The sequence below is a fragment of the Arachis hypogaea genome, chromosome 15 (assembly GCF_003086295.3).
Source record: "Arachis hypogaea cultivar Tifrunner chromosome 15, arahy.Tifrunner.gnm2.J5K5, whole genome shotgun sequence".
NCBI lineage: Eukaryota > Viridiplantae > Streptophyta > Magnoliopsida > Fabales > Fabaceae > Arachis > Arachis hypogaea.
The window spans coordinates 19,159,512-19,179,101 of NC_092050.1; the positions used below are offsets into that span (position 1 = coordinate 19,159,512).

At 34.4% G+C, this 19,590-nt stretch overlaps 2 protein-coding genes across 5 annotated transcripts; both read right to left on the bottom strand.

Annotated features, from left to right (window-relative positions):
• Positions 1-2,719: 2,719 nt before the first annotated feature.
• On the bottom strand, positions 2,720-11,598 carry LOC112749826 (ASI1-immunoprecipitated protein 2). Of its 3 annotated transcripts, none has more exons than XM_025798237.3 (12): positions 11,101-11,598; positions 10,559-10,642; positions 9,030-10,030; positions 8,814-8,899; positions 8,616-8,710; positions 8,101-8,403; positions 7,433-7,945; positions 6,514-7,204; positions 6,168-6,398; positions 5,935-6,059; positions 5,005-5,408; positions 2,720-4,430 (listed from the first exon to the last, which is right to left on the bottom strand). In XM_025798237.3, the coding sequence occupies exons 3-12, from the start codon at positions 9,990-9,992 to the stop codon at positions 3,057-3,059; spliced, it is 4,785 nt and encodes a 1,594-aa protein (XP_025654022.1). In that variant the 5' UTR covers positions 9,993-10,030; positions 10,559-10,642; positions 11,101-11,598; the 3' UTR covers positions 2,720-3,056. The 3 variants fall into 3 exon arrangements, with proteins under 3 accessions (XP_025654022.1, XP_025654024.1, XP_025654025.1); XM_025798239.3 differs by having other exon boundaries at positions 10,898-11,594; XM_025798240.3 differs by lacking the exon at positions 10,559-10,642 and having other exon boundaries at positions 11,101-11,583.
• A 3,575-nt stretch (positions 11,599-15,173) lies between these two features.
• Positions 15,174-19,231, bottom strand: LOC112748046 (uncharacterized). 2 transcript variants are annotated; one of them, XR_003814417.2, is made up of 9 exons: positions 18,988-19,231; positions 18,274-18,616; positions 17,463-17,638; positions 16,929-17,282; positions 16,589-16,677; positions 16,415-16,471; positions 16,194-16,328; positions 15,632-15,819; positions 15,174-15,492 (listed from the first exon to the last, which is right to left on the bottom strand). XR_003814417.2 is itself a non-coding variant. In XM_029293296.2 (8 exons), the coding sequence occupies exons 2-8, from the start codon at positions 18,386-18,388 to the stop codon at positions 15,699-15,701; spliced, it is 1,047 nt and encodes a 348-aa protein (XP_029149129.1). In that variant the 5' UTR covers positions 18,389-18,616; positions 18,988-19,231; the 3' UTR covers positions 15,174-15,698. The 2 variants fall into 2 exon arrangements, 1 of the variants encoding a protein (XP_029149129.1); XM_029293296.2 differs by having other exon boundaries at positions 15,174-15,819.
• Between the last annotated feature and the right edge of the window lie 359 nt (positions 19,232-19,590).

The window sequence follows — 19,590 nt, forward strand, 5'->3', positions numbered from 1 at the left end:
GAGGAGGAGGCGCAGAGGGAATTGCTTGATTACCAGGGTTAGAAGGAGGAGTGAGTGGAGGAGGAGTTGCATTGGGAGTAACATTGAGGGAGGCCAATGCACCTGAATCCGATTTGGAAGGAGAAGGGATATCGCCTGATTCGCCGATTTCTTTTAACTGGATAGTTCGGGCAATAACATTCTTTCTAGCAGAACGAAGAGTTTTCATAGCAGCCAACTTGGGAGCCATCTTTTCTGCACGACATCAAAGTCGGACTACATTAGCTAACAAAGCAATCAAGAAAATTATATCTACAAAATGGAAAAAATGCTACCTAACTCGGGTCGGATTTAGCTCGAATTTTCTAAATATTTCTTGGTATCTAGATAAGAAGCTCGGCCCCAGTACTCCTGGAATAAGCCGACTACACTCTCCTCGACCTCATCCAAGTCATCTAAGTCGTACTTAACAACTACAGGGTTTTCCTCCCAATACAAGCTAAAAATAGGCTCATCCCTTTCATTCAAAAAGAAAGGTCGGACACCCTCAACAGACCGGATCTTAAAGAAGTAATTTTTAAAATAATGAAAAGAATCATAAAAAAAGGGCGAAGATCTTCCTCACCTGAATAGCTCGGAAGGAGATCCAACTATGTTTCTTGGAACTAAAAGGTTTAGTGAGAACAAAAAGGTAAAAGAAAATTTTAAGAGAAGGAGGGACGTCGTGTTCACGGCAGAGGAGTGGATAAATCTTTAAGAAATCCCAAGAATTGAGATGAAGCTGGGAAGGAGCAACCTTACATACCCTAAGGACATCGGATTCAAAGTCGGTAAAAGAAAGGCTAACCCCTAATTTCGTGAAAAAACACTCATACACATATATGAAATGGTGTTCCGAGTTACAAAGTCAGGAAAAACAAACTCTCTTCTCAGGATCGGCAATTGAGATCTCATACCTACGCTCATCCTCTCGACTTTCACACAACCTATGGTGCCTACGAAAAGTCTCGGCATACTCTTTATCAATAGGAGTAAGAACGGATATATCTATCCAGGTCAAGTTAGACAGAACTTTAGAGGACATGTTGTGAATAACTGACTGAGACATAAAAGCTATACCTACAATACAATGAAAGAATATCATCACTACAAGTCGGCAGGACAAGGATAATAACATAAGCATTTACACAGTCAAAAGATGTCGGGTCGTCATCAACCAAGAACGTCACAATTCTTACAACCCTTCATACACACAACAAATAGACTACATTTCCAAAATATGGAAATGGCATCACCTTCAGTAAGAAAAATGGCATCATTTGGGGAAAACACAAAATAAAAACCTCACACTCAGATTCACAGCAACAACAAAGAAAGAAGCAACTTTCATAATCGATTTTCATAACACAGAATTGTCAAGCATAAAAAGAATTATTGACGAAAGAAATAAAAAACAAAGTAAAGGCGCATCATCCAGAACGTAAAGAGAAGTTCAAAAGATCAAAGAAACCAACCTTGAGAAAATATGAAGCGGAGTCAATGCACAACAACAGCAAGATCACGTATGATCTAAAACTTCCAACAAACGAACAAAAACTCCCAAACAGAAATTCAAGATAAAGAAATGTGGAAGAAGAAAAGAGGGTTACGAAGAGCCTTGAAGAGGAAATGAAGATGAAATTATTCAGAAGAAGAAACGAAAAAAGAAAAAATGGTTTTTGGTATTTATAACACACTAGGGACAAAAAAGCATTTCACGCTCCTTCATTTATGACGTGCACAGTTCCCAAGATAACCGTAAAAATAACGTGTGCAGTACTATGAAAAGACGCAACGTTTGGAATTTTTGAAAAGCACGTCAAATACCTGACTTATTCCGAAAAGGTGGCATACCCGACGTAGCGCTATGTCCCAAAGATCAAGCGAATCTACAAATACTAGAGTCCGACCTCTTGAAAAGTTCGAACCCGGACAAAGACACTATTCATACCCTAGCTCAAAAACAAAGCCAGACCCAAAATAAATAGAAGCCCACTCAAGGATCCAACCTCTCCCTCTACTGCAGCCGCCATCCATCTCTCGCCATCGTTGTCATGTCTACGATGGTGTTTCACCTCCAGCCACAAGTTCGCGGAGGTCCAAATGGTAACCGTCATTGTTCCTCGTCCAACATTACCGTTCATCGCTAGAACGCCAGAACGTCGTTGCTGCAACACAAGAAATATCCCTCACTGTCGAATACGCTATTCTCACCTCCAACTGTAGCTTCTCACTGCCACAATGCAAGAAACATCCTTTGTCATCGAATACACTGTTCTCACCTCCAGCAACAACAACTCGCATATCTGGATTTTTCACTGCCACAATGCAAGAAACATCCTTCGTCGTCGAATACACTGTTCTCACCTCCAGCAACAACTTCTCACATATCTGGATTTTTTTTTTTTTTTGAATAACTTTGAATGTTTCTTTTTGTTAGATTTTGAATGTTCTTTTTCAATAATTTTAGTATATTTCTTTTTGTTATAAAATTGACTGATTTGTTAAAGAAATTGCTGGATGAATGAAATGTTGAAATTTTAGTATATTTCTTTTTGTTATAAAATTGACTGATTTGTTAAAGAAATTGCTGGATGAATGAAATGTTGATTACTTAAAGATTTTTTCAACTCCAAATCTTAAAAATTTCATCCAAGAAAAACAAGTATGAAAATAAGGCGAAAACAAAGCACAAGTAGCATTGTCGCAAAGCCACTGCAATTATGACCGGCTTCAAGTTCTCCATCTATTTGCCACTCCATATGCAAGTTCTCCTAGTAGTAGTAGTAGTAGTAGTAGTAGTAGTAGTAATTTCTGAAATTATGACCGGCTTCAATTCTCTCTATATACATACAAACAGCCGTAAACTATTTATTCTGAAAACCAAAAGGCTAAACATAAAAACATGTATTTGACAAAGTTAAAAAGAAAAAAACTTATTGACTCTTGCTGAGGACAATGGCTCCTTTGTTAATACAGGATGATGAGCCATCTGGAACAGGATAATGTACATGATTATATCAGCAAATAGCAGCAGATTATTTGTCTGTGTATCTTCCAAAAAGGAGGAACGAACTATTCACACGATGCTCATCAGGTAAGACCTCTGCTGCTTTTGTAGCAGGTATTTTTGGGTCCTTGTTGGAAGTTGGAAATGATAGAGAAAGTGAAAGAGATGCAGCATCACCATCATCATCTTCCTGCTCGTTTGCCAAGCCATCTGGACAGATTTCTGGGATGTTTTTCCTGTCTACTGCTCCAACAAGGAAAGGAAGCATTCGCTGTCGAGGTGGAGGTGGAGGTGGTATTGTTTCGCCCCTTAAACCAAGCTCTAGATTTGGAATTGCATCATGAAATCGGTCCCTGTACTCATGAGGCCCTTTTAGCAACGTGCTGCTTAGCACCATCCGTGAGTTATCAACGGGAAAGAAGGTTCTTTCGATTGATCCAACATCCTCAGGGATGATTTTCTCCTCACAAGCTTCTTTACACCCTTTTCCCTCAACTGAAGAAGACGAACCGATTTCAAGAGAGTCCCTACCTTCAGAACTGGAACCCCCATAAATCCCACCAAAACCTGCCTTCAGCTTCTTGCTAGAGCTTCCTCCATCTTCCAATTTTCCATTTACCTCGTCCCAAGACCGTTTCTGACAACTGACTACAGGAGCCTGCATAACTGTGTCAGAAAGATCTACATATTGAACTTCCTCCTCATTGTTTGCCTCCAAGTCAATATAATGATAATCTTTTTGTTTCTTTGTTGGCCATTGCTTACCTTCGCCATCCATTCTCCCCAAAACTTCATCCTTACAAATACTGTTTGCAGAATCTTGGTCATGATTGTCTACAGGTGCCTCCAAGTCAATATAATGATAATCTTTCTGCTTCGTCTTAGGCCTTTGCTGATCTTCATCACCATTCATTCTCTCAGAAATTCTATCCTTACTGTCATTGCTTGCAGTCTCTGTTTCTTGATCTCCAACAGTTGCCTCCAAGTCAATAAAGTAAACACCTTTTGGTTTTCTCTTAGGCCTTTGCTGACCTTCTTCATCACTGTTTATCCTCCCTGAAATTTTTTGTTTAATCGAATGGCTTTCGGCACCTTTTCCTTGATCGCAAGAAGTTGTTGCTTCCAAGTCAATATAGTGATCATCTGCTTTCTGTTTCATACTGGGATTTTGCTGATCTTCGTCACTGTTCACTCTCTCTGACATTTTATGATTAACAACACTGCTTGGAGTACCTCTTTCTTGTTTGCCAACAGAGGGAATCTCTGTCAACAAGGCTTTCTCTTGCTTTACAGAAATGTCAAAACCAGTTTTTGTTTCAACAGTTCTTGTATTTACACTAATCCCAATCGCTTCAGGAGGCTTAGACTCTCTGCACTGTCCATGTTCTAGTCCATTAGGTTTCTGCACAACGTTGAGAGCATCTTTTAAAAGACAGTGAGATAATCAGCCAAAAGTAACTAAAGCTACTCTTGATCAAATGCGTTTTTTTTATTAGTGATCTCAAAAGTACACATAATCTACAGCATGATCTGCAAGCAACAACAAATTATACATGTAATGGGCCATCATGTCTGGGACTTCGTTCTACACCTACTAGCTTACCATTACTTTGTTTCTTCCCAACACAAACAGTCAACTGGGTCTCGTACCGACATTACCTCCCCAGATATAATAATCAAGAATTTCTAACACGGTATGTTAAGAAGTATTATCCTCAAAGCTACAATCTTTAAATACCAAAAAATAAGAAGTGGAGAAATGTGACTGTATAATAATCAAAATTAAGGAAATTGTACAAAGCAATGCCCATAAACAATCTAGATCAAAGTGGACTTTCTAAATTCTAACTTAAATAGTGACGGGGATCATGATCAGATCACAATATTGGGAACAAGTGCATGTCGGCAGATTTATATCAAGTAGAAAACGTAATGTTTAGTCTATCAAATTACCCTAATAAGAATAAAGACGTTACCAGTGATGAACCAGTGGATTTCATCTCGTGGCATAAAAATGTACTGTCAATTGGAACCACTGATGTAGATTTGATGTCAACTCCACTATCTTGCTTCTCCAATTTTACTTGCAAACCCAGATGTGTCTGGTCATTGTTATCATTGATCATACTTGCTGTAATCCGAGGTTGGTCTATATAACCAGATGGAGGACGTGCAGCGCATACTTCATCACAGGCAATTGTTTTTTCATCTGTGTATTTTTGGGAGCAATGTGTTTCAGACTTGGTCACAACAGCAGTAGTAGAATCCTCTTCAACTGGCACTGCATTCAGACTGGGAATACAATTTTTTTCTGTAGAATCTGAATGACTGATCCTCCTCCCCCTAAATACGCCCCATAAGAAAAACAACATATTCCAGCCTGCCAAAACATAGGATGATAATCAGCCTTAACAAGCTTGTCAATAGCGAAAATATTCCAGTATGCTACTAATGAAAATATGCCAACTGAAAATACATGGTCAAATTATCATACTTGACTAATGCCAAATTTGACACAAAGCATTATCATTCTTTGCAATCTTATATTTCATCTGTTATATTGGTTTTACACAGCATTCAAACCTCTGATGAAACAATATATATAAATAGAATCATGAATACAAATAAACGAATATCACCAACAATTAGCCATATAATCACCCAATGAACCATCCATTTACAAAAAAGAGAAAGCTAAAGTGAGCTATAGAACAAAAGCATGGTACCCCTTGTAAGAGATTTCCCATTCACTTGGAAAATTCAAAATTTCATACTAACTGAATATCTGCCATCTTTGAAAAACAATCTATGAAGGTATATACTTCAACACAAGCCACAAGCCCAAAATACTCTTTCATAACTAGCTTTCCATATTGGTTTGACAAAAATATGGAACGATTTCTTACGCTGTGAATTTTCAGGAAGTTGACTGGACGGGAATATAAGAAGTTCAACACCATCAAAAGTTCCTTTAAGTGCTAAATCACTTCTAATCATGTGATCCACTAGACCCTTGTAGTGCCTCTCATAACTGTATACAAACATCACTATAAAAGTCAATATCATAACAAATCAAACAAGAAATAAATTTGCACTTCATAGAATAATGTAAAAATATAAGTGATATTCATATGCTTGCCTCTCAATATCTTTGGCAAAGAAGTAAAGAGCAATATGATCTTCTCTTGTGCCAACTTGACGAAATTGTGAAGGCCATGTGCTCAAACGAGGAACTTCATTCAGGGTAACTTTGGGTAGAAACTTGTTCACTTCCTGACGAACCTTTGGGGAAGCACAAGAGGATAAATGTGCTTGGACTCCAGCACAAAAATTAGGAGGCTTTCCATTTCGATGCACTTCAAATACACCCCTGCATGCCAACAACAAAGATCCTGTAAAACATTTCGTTGCAAAACAGGAAAAGTAACGTAGCAAGAAAATTCCAGAATTGAAGACAAACTAGTCCATGAATGAATATTCCATACTGCCAGATATATTCATATTCTGGAATGACCAACATCTTCGAAATGGCAATTGGGATGGCCAAAGCTTTATTAGACAAATCTCTTACTACAGGCTTTCCAGCAGCAAGGCCAACAGAATCTGACTTTACTGGTTGAGAACAAAAACCAGTTGGAGAAACTTTTGGTTGCTTCAAATCATCATCAGACAAACATTTGATCGAATCAGATGTAGAACTCTCAAGGATTTCTTGCTGTTCCCGGGTTTCTACAGCTGATACAATATTCTTTGGCGAGCTCGAAACAATTGGTTGGTCTTGCAAAATGACTTCACCATTCAAGTTTGTGCCTGATGGAGAAACCCCATCAGTTTGATTAGGTGTTTCTTTCTTCTTGTATATTTCAGGCCTTCTAAGTAGGGCAGCCTGGATTGCAGCTTTCAATTTATTACCCTTATGCATATCCTCAATTGAACTACTTGAAGCAGAGAATGATACTTCAGCTCCAGATTCCTGTGTATTACCAGCTGTACAAAATTCCAGAACATGGCCATATTCTTTACATTTTTGACAGATTGGATTTTTTGAAGCATTACTAAAACCTGGCCTCACACGATCATCAGAACCACCTCTGGTTTTCTCAACCTGATTTGCTGTCTCTCGTGGCCGAGGCAGGACGTCCTGTACAGCTTCATCAATATTGGTTGATGTTTTCTCTGTAACAGTCAAAGAATAAATAAATTAGTATGATTCTCAACAGAGAACAGTTCTGACCACAAAATCAATACTGCAAGATGCTAAAAATGGGGGTAAAAACATAGATGATGGCAGATGGCTTTAGTAAAATGAAATGAACGATGTCAAGAGCAGCATATTTACACAGAAAAATAGAAGGCACAAGATACTATATAGCAGGAGTAATATGCTTCCGATTGAGGTCACACCTGAGCAAACTTGAGGCTCCAAAGTTTTCTGACTTACATTACTCACTAACTTATATGATGTATTTGATTTTCCATCCTGGTTAACCCTCAACTCTCGATTGTTGCATACTGCTGAAGGTTTAGTGGTTTCACCACGAGATGTTAGCTTCTGATCACCCTTAGCTGTAGACACAACAGAACTAGCTATTGATGAACTAACAACAGGCCGATCAGTCCTAGCTGGAAATTTCCTGTCAAATGCACCTGATTCTTTCATATGTTTTAGTCCTTTCGGCTCCTGGACAGTTGCAGACTTGGGCGAAAGCATTTTAACTTTTGGTGCAGTTGTACTTGACCTACCCAAACTTGAGGATTTGAATAACGTTGATTTTCCTGTCATGCGCGCAGGCATCTCCATATTCTTGGAAGACTGATCACCAGCCCCTTTCGGTTTCTGGGGAACAACATCATCAACAATTTTGACTCTAGGCTTGGAACTCAAGTTGTTGAAAGAACTACATTTCGATAATGTACCTGCTCATAAGAAGAAGGGGAAAAAACATTAAAATGAATAAACATCTGCAAAACAATGATAGAAAACTATCAAAGAAACTAACTGCTTAAAAGACGCAAAAAGAACAATATAGTGTGTTACAATGAAGCAACCCGTATGAAAGATAAATCCATACTCTTAGGAATTTGACTTCGGGGACCAATGGAAGGAGATCGAGCAACTTCTGTGTCATCACCGCTAGAATGATTATGAATAGGCATCAGATGACCAGGCTTCACCTTTCCTTTATCTAAGTTCTTAAACGAAGATTCACGAGACAGAGGGACTAATCTTTTAGGACTCGATGCCTTTGGTGACCCTGTGCTTGATTCAAGAGCTTGCCTTTTTGCTGCAGAAGCTACTTCAATGTTTTCCAAAAGTCGTTTGTTAGAAACTTGTGAAGTTAAACTACCTTTAAGAATTATTTTCTCCTCAGCTTCTGGATCACAAAATTCAGTTCCACAGATATGTCAGCACATAGCCATAGGCAAGCATGGTTGCTCTACTGCTTTTATAACCCTCAATATCAGATAATGCAAATTTTCAGTTTCTAGAAAGAAATTATTATGATACACAGAGAGCATAAAGGTTCTAAAATGTCAATCCCCAGAACAATTTATTTCTTAGTATGAAACACTACTTGACACTTACCAAGCCCTTGATTTCTAGTCTCCTCTGCATATTTACATTCTTCACATAACCATTCCCCTTCAGGGACCTTCTGAAGCATTTCTCGCATGCAGTAGCTGATTCAAATAAATAATTATAGTAAGATTCATTTTAGGTAAAGGAATCTGTAACAATATGACAAAAGTGATGAAGGAATAAGGGGAAATTTCTTATGCATACGTGTGCTCAGCACCATCACTGCACCTACTGCATATAGCTAGTAGATCCTCCCGACCAGCATCTCCACATATGTCACACACTTTTACCTGTTTCCCAATCAAATGAAAATCAGAAATTGAAGTAGAGGTTAAGCATCTACACATGATATAACATTCCAATCTTCCATTATAATCCTCATCAACTTTAATTTCGGGGGTAAAAGGGAATAATACTCACGTCATGTTCCACAGCATCCAATTCATCACTCTCATCTTCAGATTGAAGTTCCTGCTTAAAAGGGGATTTAACCAACTCCTCAGTCTTCTCATGCTGTCCATCACGGACTGAACCTTTAAAGCTTTCATCTTTAGCATCACCTATGTTATCAGTACCTGCTTCTGACTTTGGACAAACTTCCGATGAAACCTTGGCAATACTGTCATTAGGGCTATCATTACTGGCAATTGATTTCTCACCAGATACAACAGTAGATGCTGCCTCTTTGTTCAATGATGAATTAGGGTTTTCATTAGGGCTTTCTAACAACTTTTCAGGGATACGAGACAATAATTTCCCTTCTGGATGAATTAACCTTGCACTATTTGAGAGAGATTTACCACTTTGAGATTGTCCATTCATGCTTTGTACCTTAGATGTGCTATGCCCACTATCTGCATCTTTAGAGGATGGAATCTCAGACAAACCAGACATATCAACAGATGGAGTACCAACAGATCCTTCTGCGCCTACATGACTAACTGAAGCTGAACTACAAGCATTTATTCTTTCTGCATTTCTTTGATGGCTGGTGTTCTCTAAATTAGAATCACTGGCTCTACTAATACTAGAAATGTTATCATCATGGCCTTCTAAATATTTTGAGCCCTGATACTTATCTGACAAGACCTGCTTACTCTGGGCATTTTCAGATAGAGAATCCTGACTAGAATTAACACTGAGAATGTTACTGGTTTCACTAACAGCATGCTGCAAGTTTTCAGAAGCTTTACTCCTAAGAGAAGATAAATTGCTCTGGTCCATAGAACAGTGATTATTGGCCTCCCCTAAACGACAGTTTTCATCAGAAAATTCTTCAGCCTTTGACCCCATGAGAGAATGGTTATATGTGCAAGATGAACAAGGAGCTGAACACACATTACAAGTCCCTGATTCAAGTCTCATATCAGCAGTCTGAATCATAGAATGTTTGGCAAACTTCTTTCTGATTTGGGTGATACCTACTCAAAACAAAGCATGAGTTAAAGATAGATGGAACATGTTCTCTAATCGGATTTTAGTTATCTGATTAAGGATCCCTCCAGTGTCAAAGATTTACTATGTCACTTTAGAAGAAGAGCACAATATAAATTATTACAAGCACAAAAACAACATCAGCAGGGATCCCAATCCTTAATAGCTATACTTTTCCAGAAATTAAACAGAACGAAAAACAAAGCCAATATTTAATAATAAAACCAAAATAAAATAGTGAGACCACCAGCCATACTTGATGCATCCGTATTCATATTTCGTACTTGCCCATAAATTTCATATAAAAATTTCTACTGTGGCTCGAATAATAATGACAAAATTACTGTTATAGAGAAACATTAGACTGATGGCAACTCGTTGGAATGATGCCAATCATATTTCATTTTCCCATTCTTCCATCAGACAACAATGTGATTTAAATATCGCTGCTACTTGAAATATTCAAAACAGTAACAAGATAAAAAAAAAGGATAGCAATAAAAGAGAAGATGTACCCCAATATCTCAGAACATTCCCCTCAATGTTACCATAACTCAGCTTGATGTCCTAGTGTCCTGCCTTCAGGAAACTACTCAGCACTACAACACATCCAAATATCAAATACTCAATAGCAGATATTTCTTCAACATTTTAAAGAAATATACAATCCAAAAATACTAATCATTACACAAACTTATCCCTAAATCAACAGCATAACAGCAATTGCAAATTTCCAAGAACTATCTTAAGTGAGCTCACAGACCCAAAGCAGGAAAATAAATACTCCAAATACCCAAACCCCTTCCACTGGATGAAATCAAACCCTAAACCAGCAACACACTAAATTAACTCACCATCATCAACAAGCACACAACTTTTCAAACGCATTCACATCACCACCAGTGAAAACAGCACCTCAAAAACAAATCACACAATACTTGTCACAAAAAAACCCCTTAACACTCAAAACAAAAACCCTAAGTGGTAAAAGTTTACATGTCAATACTCAATAGGCTGGGGAACAAAAAAAGAGCCTTGGATGCATTGCAGAGCTTACCTTGCTATGGCGACAAACAACAAAGTGCCCGATGTGATTTTAAATCTGTGGGGTTATAACCAGAACTTTCAGTATTTTGTAGAGACCCACCAAATGGTGATTCAAAGTGAAAGGGGTTTCAGATGAGATGAGCATGCACTCACACATACGCAGATTACATATGATGCAGGACGATCTCTTACAAATTACAATCCCTCCGCATTTTTTATATGTAATAATAATAAATTACAGCTCAATTATATAAATTTTCTTCCTTTTTTTTCCCTCTCACTTTCTCTGTCTGTGATCTGAGAAATTAAAATATAAAATTGGAAATGGGGGCTTTGGTTTCAAGAGAAATTGAGAATCTAAATCCATCTAACCCAGCTGCCTTAAACTTCTCTCTTTCTCTTTCCCTCTCTCTGTCATTCTCTCTCTAAAAATTTTTCTGTGTTCCTAAACTTTTTCTGTTTCGCTCTCTAGATTTTCTAAATGAAATTAATTAATTAATCAATGTACGAAACCTACATAAGAAAATCTTAAATTCTTAGCACTTGTTTGGGTAAATTTTAAAAAAAAAAATTTTTTTTTTGAGTTATCTTTTTTTAAAAGATTTTATAGAGAAGTAAAAGTAATTTTATGTTTAGATATCTTATGTAAAAAGGTCTTTTTATCTATTAATTATGTTTGAGTATAACAGTATAAAAGTACTTTTTTATTCATTTATTATATGGAAAACATCTTTTTTTTAAGAAAAAAAGATCTTTTAAAAAAATATGTAAATTACAGCTTCTCAAAAAAAATCTTTTTTTGATTTTACTAGTACTTTTACTTTTATTACTAGAAATTTGCCAAATACGTTAAAAAATAAAAAAAAAGATCTTTTTTCATTCAAAAAAGATCTTTTTTTAACAAAATAATAGCGCCCAAACATGCACTTAATACTGTAGGTTCTTTTTTTTTTCATTTAAGATCCTTTTTCTCTTTTTATTTTTTGTTTATTTAGGTGAACTATTTTTATTTTGATTTAATTATTTTATTGATTTTTATAATTTTGCGAAATTTTTAATTAAATTTTTATATTTTTTATTTAAATTTTTGTACTAATTTTTTTTAGTTAAGCCCTTATATAATTAAATTAATTATTATTAAAAAATTTAATTGAAAAAAAAATTAATACAAAGACCAAATTACAAAATATATATAAAAATTTAATTAAAAATTTTAAAAATTATAAAAATTAATAGAATAATTAAATTTTTTATTTTTTTTTAGTATTATTATTTTATTATTGTTATTTTTTTCGAATAGACTTTGGGCTGCGGAAATAAACAAGTCAAGGCAAGGTGATGTTCCGCACGTGTAAGATGCGGTAACACGTGTTGTCGTGAATGAACGCGTGGGAAAAGGGCGCGTGAGGATGGCGTGGGCCAGTAGAACCGCCTCAGTGGCATGGGTCCGTGCCTCACATTTTCCTTATATTTTTTCTTCCATGTCTTCTAACTTTATTCGACGGCTACTAGGACTAATAACTAATAAGAGAATACTTTTTAATTTAATTAATTGACCCTAACATTGTTCAGCTAATTTTTTTTTTTTTTTTATCTAGGAGAGTTAGACGAGTGATATATTCCCTTAATGTAATTCTTGGTATTTTTTAAAATGATAGAAGAGATTAAAATTGGAGAATTTAATTTTTGTATTTCATAATTTTTAATTTTTTAAAATAAAAATATAAGAGTTTAAAAGGTCTAATTTTTATACTTTCAGAATTTGATTTATATACTTTTAAAAATTAGAAAATTTGAGTTTAGATTTTTTTTATCTTAAACTAAACCATATCAGATTTGATATTAACATTTTATTCGTCGGTAATTCTAAAAAATATTATTGTATTTACTTTTTTAATTTTATGTTAATATAGTAAATCTTTTATTTATATAATTAATAATTTTAAGAGTTTTACTATATATCCAAGTATTTTTTTTAATTAAGTTGGCTGAAATTTAACAAAAATTACTTATATAAGGTATGCGTGAATTGCACATTTCTTCTTTTTGACGTTCTTATTTTTTTTGCGTGTTTTTTCATTCTTGTCATTTTTCTATTACTGCTACTATTATTACGTTTTTTTATTTCTTGTCCTCTTCTTTTCGATATTACATATTATTGCAGTATTTTTTTATTTTTTTCTCTTTTTTGTTTTTATTCTTTTTAAAAGAGTAAAACTAAAAAAATATGAGAAGGTGAAATAAGAAGAAGATAAAGAAAAAAAAAAGAAGATAATGAAAAAGAAGCAAAGGAGAGTTTTAAATTGTATAAAATTTTTTAGAAAAATAACACAAAAACAAAGTTAGCATCGAAATTTCTTAAAACTATCATCAAAATTTTTCAACTATAACACTGAAATTTTTTCCACCATATCTTTTTCTTCTACTTCTTTTTCTTCATATTTTATATTCTTTTTCTTTCTCCTAATATGTTCTTCTTCTTTTTTTTCATGTTTTGTTATTGATACAAAATTTTTCTATATCATTTTATCATCTTATGTTTTACTTCAAAAATAGAAGATTTTATCTAAACAAAATTATTTTAAAATTAAATTGTATATTCCTAAGTCCTAAACAACAAACTGTCATGGTGTAGAGATAAATTCAAATTTTGTGTATATCGTAATAAAGTTTGTGTGTTTTATATAAAAATTTTCGGTGTCATTATTCTTCTTCTTCATTATCATAGTCATTTTTTGTATTCTGTTTGTTTTATTCTTCTTTTTTATAAAAATTTAAAAGATATACAAAAAAAATAAACAAATAAAAAAGATAAATAAGAACAAAAAAAAGTATAGAAAGAAGAAAAAAAGTGACGACGACGATGATATGATAAAAAAGGAGGGAGAAAAAAAAGATTGAGAAAAAAATTGAAAAAGGAAGAAAGAATGACGAGGAAGAGGAAAAAAACAAACCAACAAAGAAAAAAGTATGTAGTATTGTAATTTAATTACATAAAATGTTTAGTTGTCTAAAATTACATTTTAAATTCATTTATAAGAAAAAGACAAAATAAAATAAACTAACACATGACTAAGTTAGGCATGTTATAAAATAAATAAATAAATAAATAAAAAAGAGAAAATAAATATAAAATAAAGATATGTAAATAAAACACTACAAAAAATGTCGTTAAAATTGACGGCCAAATCGACGGCTAAGCCGTCGATAATATTGAAATTCGACGGTAAAATAGACGGCGCAGTTGGTCACTATAAAGCTTGTTGATTTTTCAAAATGCTAATAAATTTGACGGTTTTCATGGCCGTCGATAATAATTTAATAAAATCAACGTTTGTTCCGTCTGTAATATGGGTGTGAGAATTTTACATTTTTAATAAAATCGACAACATTGCCGTCGATATTATAATTTAAAATCGACGTCTTCTTTGTTGATAATTGATTCAATAAAATCGACAGCCTTTGTGTCGATATTTAACTCAATAAAATCAACAACACTTTTGTCTATAATATGTTTAATAAAATCGACGACAACGCCGTCGATATGTGATTGAATAAAATCGACTCAGTTGTCGTCGATTTAATTATTTAGATTTGTCTATTTTAACTTTTAAAAGCGACAACTTTGCCGTCAATTTTAATAGTTACATGTTTTCATTATTTTTTATTTGAAAAATAGTAAACCTTTAATACAAATAAACTTTTAAATATAAAAATAAAATTTATACAGAATATTAGATAACAAGACAAATAAACTTTTAAATATAAAAATAAAATTTATACTAAATATTAAATAATGAGTTTACAAACTTATCAAAATAATAAATAATCCTTTAACATAAAGATTTAAGATAAGATAAATTTTCACAGTAGCCCTTTTTTATTAGTCAACTTAATTCTTAACGAAAGCACTAAAATATTAAACTACAAAACTTTAAAAGAATCATTATTATAAAAATTAACTATTATAGTTGAAGGATCAAATTCCTCTAAAGTAAAAAGGTTAATAAGATGATAAAATAATACTCTAATTATCTTGAAATACCCTTTGCTGGCATCATTTACTTGTCCAAGTAACTCAAATAGATAACAACGGTAAATCCTATATAATAGACTATAGTCACAGAATACCAGTTACAAACACCAATCCAAAAGTAAGTCAACTAATTAACTGAACTATCAAATTCCAACCATGAAAAACTACCATTCCATTGCAAGAAAATTGGTACAAACTAAGAACTGTTACCCTCCATGAAAATGATCCTATCAAATCATGTTAGGCCTCTGTGGTAGAAGGAGATTATAAAACTTATCATGCAAGAAGAAATTCTTTTCCTTGCTATCAACAGCTTTCTTCCACCCACACCATCCACCATTAACGATCTTTTTCAGCCTTCTTTGCCTAGGGCTCAGCATATGTTGTCCAGTTAGAACAGAAAAACCAAAGGTTAACGTTTAATCAATTAGCGTTTAATTAACCTAAAGGTTAATGTTACAAAATACGGAACATAGTGAAAATTGAGTGGTAAAGGATGACTTGCCTTGTAACCTTGAAGGCCCTCTAAGCTGCTTGGCTTAAGTTTTGCATCATACCAATCACCTTTTTTATTAGCAATGAGTCGCCACATGACACCCCATGAGAGAATTCCACCAATCAGCAGGGATACATTGATTATATAGGCAAATCATCCCAACCCCAACATAAGTAGCGGAAAAATCAAAGTAGAACCTATTATGCACAAGAAAATAACAAATAGATAAGCAAGTGGTTAAAGGAAATGAAAAACAAAGTACAAATCTATTATTATATAACAATAAACAATTAATAAAAAATGGCATTATTTCATTCAGGATCAATAAGTGCTACCCCATCAAGCTAAGACTAACACTAGAAGGTGAAATACTTCATCTTAGTTTTTCTTTTATTGGTTTATTATTATTACAATACAAATTTGGCTAATATTTGACATTCAAAAAGCATATTTTTTAGAGGATAGAGGTTTTACGAATATATTTACATGTCCTTTATTGAAATAAGTGTTTTAAACACTTCTTCTGTTTGATACTTTGATTCATCAACAAGATATAGAGTGAGTCACATACTTGTTCTTATAGGCCTGTAGACCAAATGTAGGAAAGCTTGAAAATCCGCAATCATCACCAGCAGTTAAAAACCATTGGAAGAAACTCCATAAGAAGCTAATGGAGAAAAATCTTCCCAGCTTTGATACTTGCTTCCTAAAAATGAAAAGATCAAGAAGAAATTAGGAGAAAATATGCCAATAAAAGTGAAAATTCTGCTGTTCAAAGCCCTGAATGCTCACTTATCTAGCTCTGCGCCTTCTGGAGTATGGAAACCATTGATAAGATTGGCTGTAAACCTGAAGAGAAAATACAGAAATAAGCTAAGATTAAATTACTTCTAAGAAATATTAAAATAAAATAACATATCCCCTAGTAACAAAATCCATCCTTAAGATGAGGCAAACTGAAAATACCTATGAGAAGGAACCTCTATAGATGAATAGTTTTGAAGTCTGAACCATGAAATGATAGTCTGAAGAGAGCGATAAGCACAACCACATCCCTATAAAATCAAAGTAAATGATTTAATTTGTGATACTACAAAGAAATAGAGTTAAGAGCCATTTTGCTTTAATTATATTCAATTTCAAGAAGTGATTTACAACTGCATAAAACCAGATTATCTTTGTCTGATAATTTAAAACCAGTTACTCAGTAATTGTTTTCTTTAGTGCAAGACATTATTAGTTGTAACTTGTAACAATTGTGTCTGTGTTATGATGTGTTAAGAAGAATAAAAGATGAAGAAACTACCGTTGGAATGACGAACTTTTCAGAGAGAAGGCAAATTGCTGGCAAGGAACAATAAGCAACAAGAGGAAGTGATGTGAAAGGATAGACAATGGTGTTTATGTAAGCTAGTCTCTGAAGCCATCTGAGGCGTCCACCTGCAAATCCATACCACAAAGGGCAGTGTCTGCTAAAGAAGACTTCAACTGATCCAAGGGCCCACCTAAGAACTTGGTGCAACCTATCAGACAAGTTGATTGGTGCTGACCCTTTGAATGCTGGCCTTAATGGTATGCAGTAAATTGATCTCCATCCTCTACAGTGCATCTTGAATCCAGTTAAGATATCCTTTGTCACTGATCTATAAATCCAACCAATCTGAATGAATACACAACAAGAACAACACATTTTAGTTAGTAAACAAGTCAACAACACATGAATGAAACGTTTAAGCCTCATCTCTTTTCCCCATTTAGTCTTCTCTTCATATCCACAGCCAATTACATGAATGGCCTCCTTGATCAATCCATTAACCAATATATGAATGCATTGCCTCACCTGAGGGTGTTGTCTCAAAAGGTTAGGCAACATTGAATTCTGCAATACATTTAACTGATCAGCTAAACCAGGGATGATTAATCTTGAAACTGCATGCCTCAAGGGGAGCTTCTTAGAAGCATAGCAGAGTACATCTAGTTTAATATCCACAACAAGGAGCCTGACTTCATTCTGGGCTGAAGGTAATAATTCAACTTCAGTTAAAAAAATACCCAAAAAAAAATCATGCTAACATATAGGATTTAGGACATTAATATGACCCTAACTCCTGATTTCTGACTTGGAATGTACTCTGCAACAGGCACAGCAGACGCTGATAATGGCTCTAAGCAGTTAAAGAGAACACTAACTTGGATGGTATCTACATTCTAAGAAGAAGAAAATATCACAAAATAGATGATTGAATTCATTTCACAATTCACAATGCGCATGATTCATGGTAGCAGGCCAAAAAAATAAATAACCACTAAAAATAAATCACAAATACTATCATATAACATCAGCAGCAATTAAACAATTAAAACGAAGAATATCATAATTAACAATTTTACTTGGAACTAAAGTTTTCATTGCATCTCATAAGTCCTGTGCTCTATAACTTTCATCATCAAAGTATTATCAATTAATGCTACTAGCTCACAAACCCCAATTTCTAATCTCTAGATTACTTCATTACATGGGAATGCAAAAACAATGAATTGATTGAAGTTAATTTCAAAATACAACCCCAGCAGAACATGCAAAGCAAAATTAACACCAATCCAAACTAACACTTAAAGATTAGAAGAAACAAAAATTGAATAAAACTAACCACTCGTATTCTTGAGAGGATAATATACTGGAAACTTGATCGGAAGCTCACAACGAATCAAGCAACTATTCTCCCACACATTTCTCCGAATGTTATTCTTCAACAACTGAATCATCCTCTTCGAGGCTATTCGATTTTCCACTCTCCGACATGAAAAATTTTAGCACGCCAGAACCGGCGGCGACTGCTCCGATCACCGGTCCATTATCCCCTTCCTCTTCACCATATAAAAGCTTCCTCAGTCTGCGAGTAGCATGAACTGCCGCTTGAGCGTCGGCGCCGGCTCCGTAAGCAAATGCTCCAATTACTTCAAAGCCTTTAGGAATCAATGTCCGAAGCTCCTCTGTTTACAAATTCCAAAACGCGAGACAGAGAAAACAAATTATAGAGTTAAGATTCAATCTAAAACAAAAGAAAACAAATTAAAGTCGCTCAATACAAACAGAATCATTGAAAAAAGTAGTGAATAAAAAAAATTGAGTTTATGCTACAGAATAATTGAAGTGAATATGAGAAATTAGGGATTGAAGAAATTAGATACTAAGTTCTTCTGTGCTTTTTAAGTTGCTTCAGGATCCAAATTAGATTAATGATTAGTACCAAATCAATCTTTGAAGACCTATTCTGTAGTAATGTTGAGCAAATTTTTTATCCAAAAAATTGATGAAAAATCAATGAAGAACAAGAGAGAGAGAGAGAGAGTAAGTGAGTAACTAATTTTGATTGAGCAGCAACAACAACGGCGCAGAGAGACGAAGCGACGGCAGCAGCGGAGCGACGGCGGCGCGGCGGCGATGGAGAAGGAGGGTTGAAGTATGCGAGGTGAATTCAGGGGTAAAATAAGGGTTGATGAAAATTGAAAGGGTGAATTTGGGGAAATGAAGGAAACGCGGGGAGTGAGTGGGGGGAGATTTATTTTATTGATAAAAATCAACAGCATATCCGTCGATTTTAGTTTGAGAAAAAACGACGTCCTAAGCGTCAATTTTAAACATTAAATCTATACCATCCATTTAATTTTAAAAAGTGATCAAGACCGTTTAAATTTATCGACAACAAAATGTGTCGATATTTTAAATATTAAAATAGACGCTATGTTCGTCGATTTTAAAATAAAAGTATTTTCGTGCTCACGCTCCGTCGACAATGTGTCGATAATAAGAAAACGGGTAATGGATTATCAAAGAAATCGACGATTTTGCTGTCGATTTTAATATTTTATTTTTAATTATCTTTTTTAATAATATCAACAGCAAGCCGTCGAAAAATATCGACGGGAGAGATAGCCGTCGATTTTTAGCGTCGAAAAATACACCT

Bases quoted from the DNA above. Each gene is read 5' to 3' on its own strand.
- LOC112748046 (XM_029293296.2), bottom strand. From the start codon at position 18,388: ATGATTCAGTTGTTGAAGAATAACATTCGGAGAAATGTGTGGGAGAAT. The intron at 17,283-17,462 runs GTGAGGCAATGC...GTATTCATTCAG, and splicing joins TTTTGAGACAACACCCTCAG to ATTGGTTGGATTTATAGATC. The intron at 16,678-16,928 runs GTAGTTTCTTCA...TTGATTTTATAG, and splicing joins AAAAGTTCGTCATTCCAACG to GGATGTGGTTGTGCTTATCG.
- LOC112749826 (XM_025798237.3), bottom strand. From the start codon at position 9,992: ATGATTCAGACTGCTGATATGAGACTTGAATCAGGGACTTGTAATGTG. The intron at 7,205-7,432 runs GTGTGACCTCAA...TGACTGTTACAG, and splicing joins GGAGCCTCAAGTTTGCTCAG to AGAAAACATCAACCAATATT. The intron at 6,399-6,513 runs GTATGGAATATT...GTTGGCATGCAG, and splicing joins GAATATGAATATATCTGGCA to GGGTGTATTTGAAGTGCATC.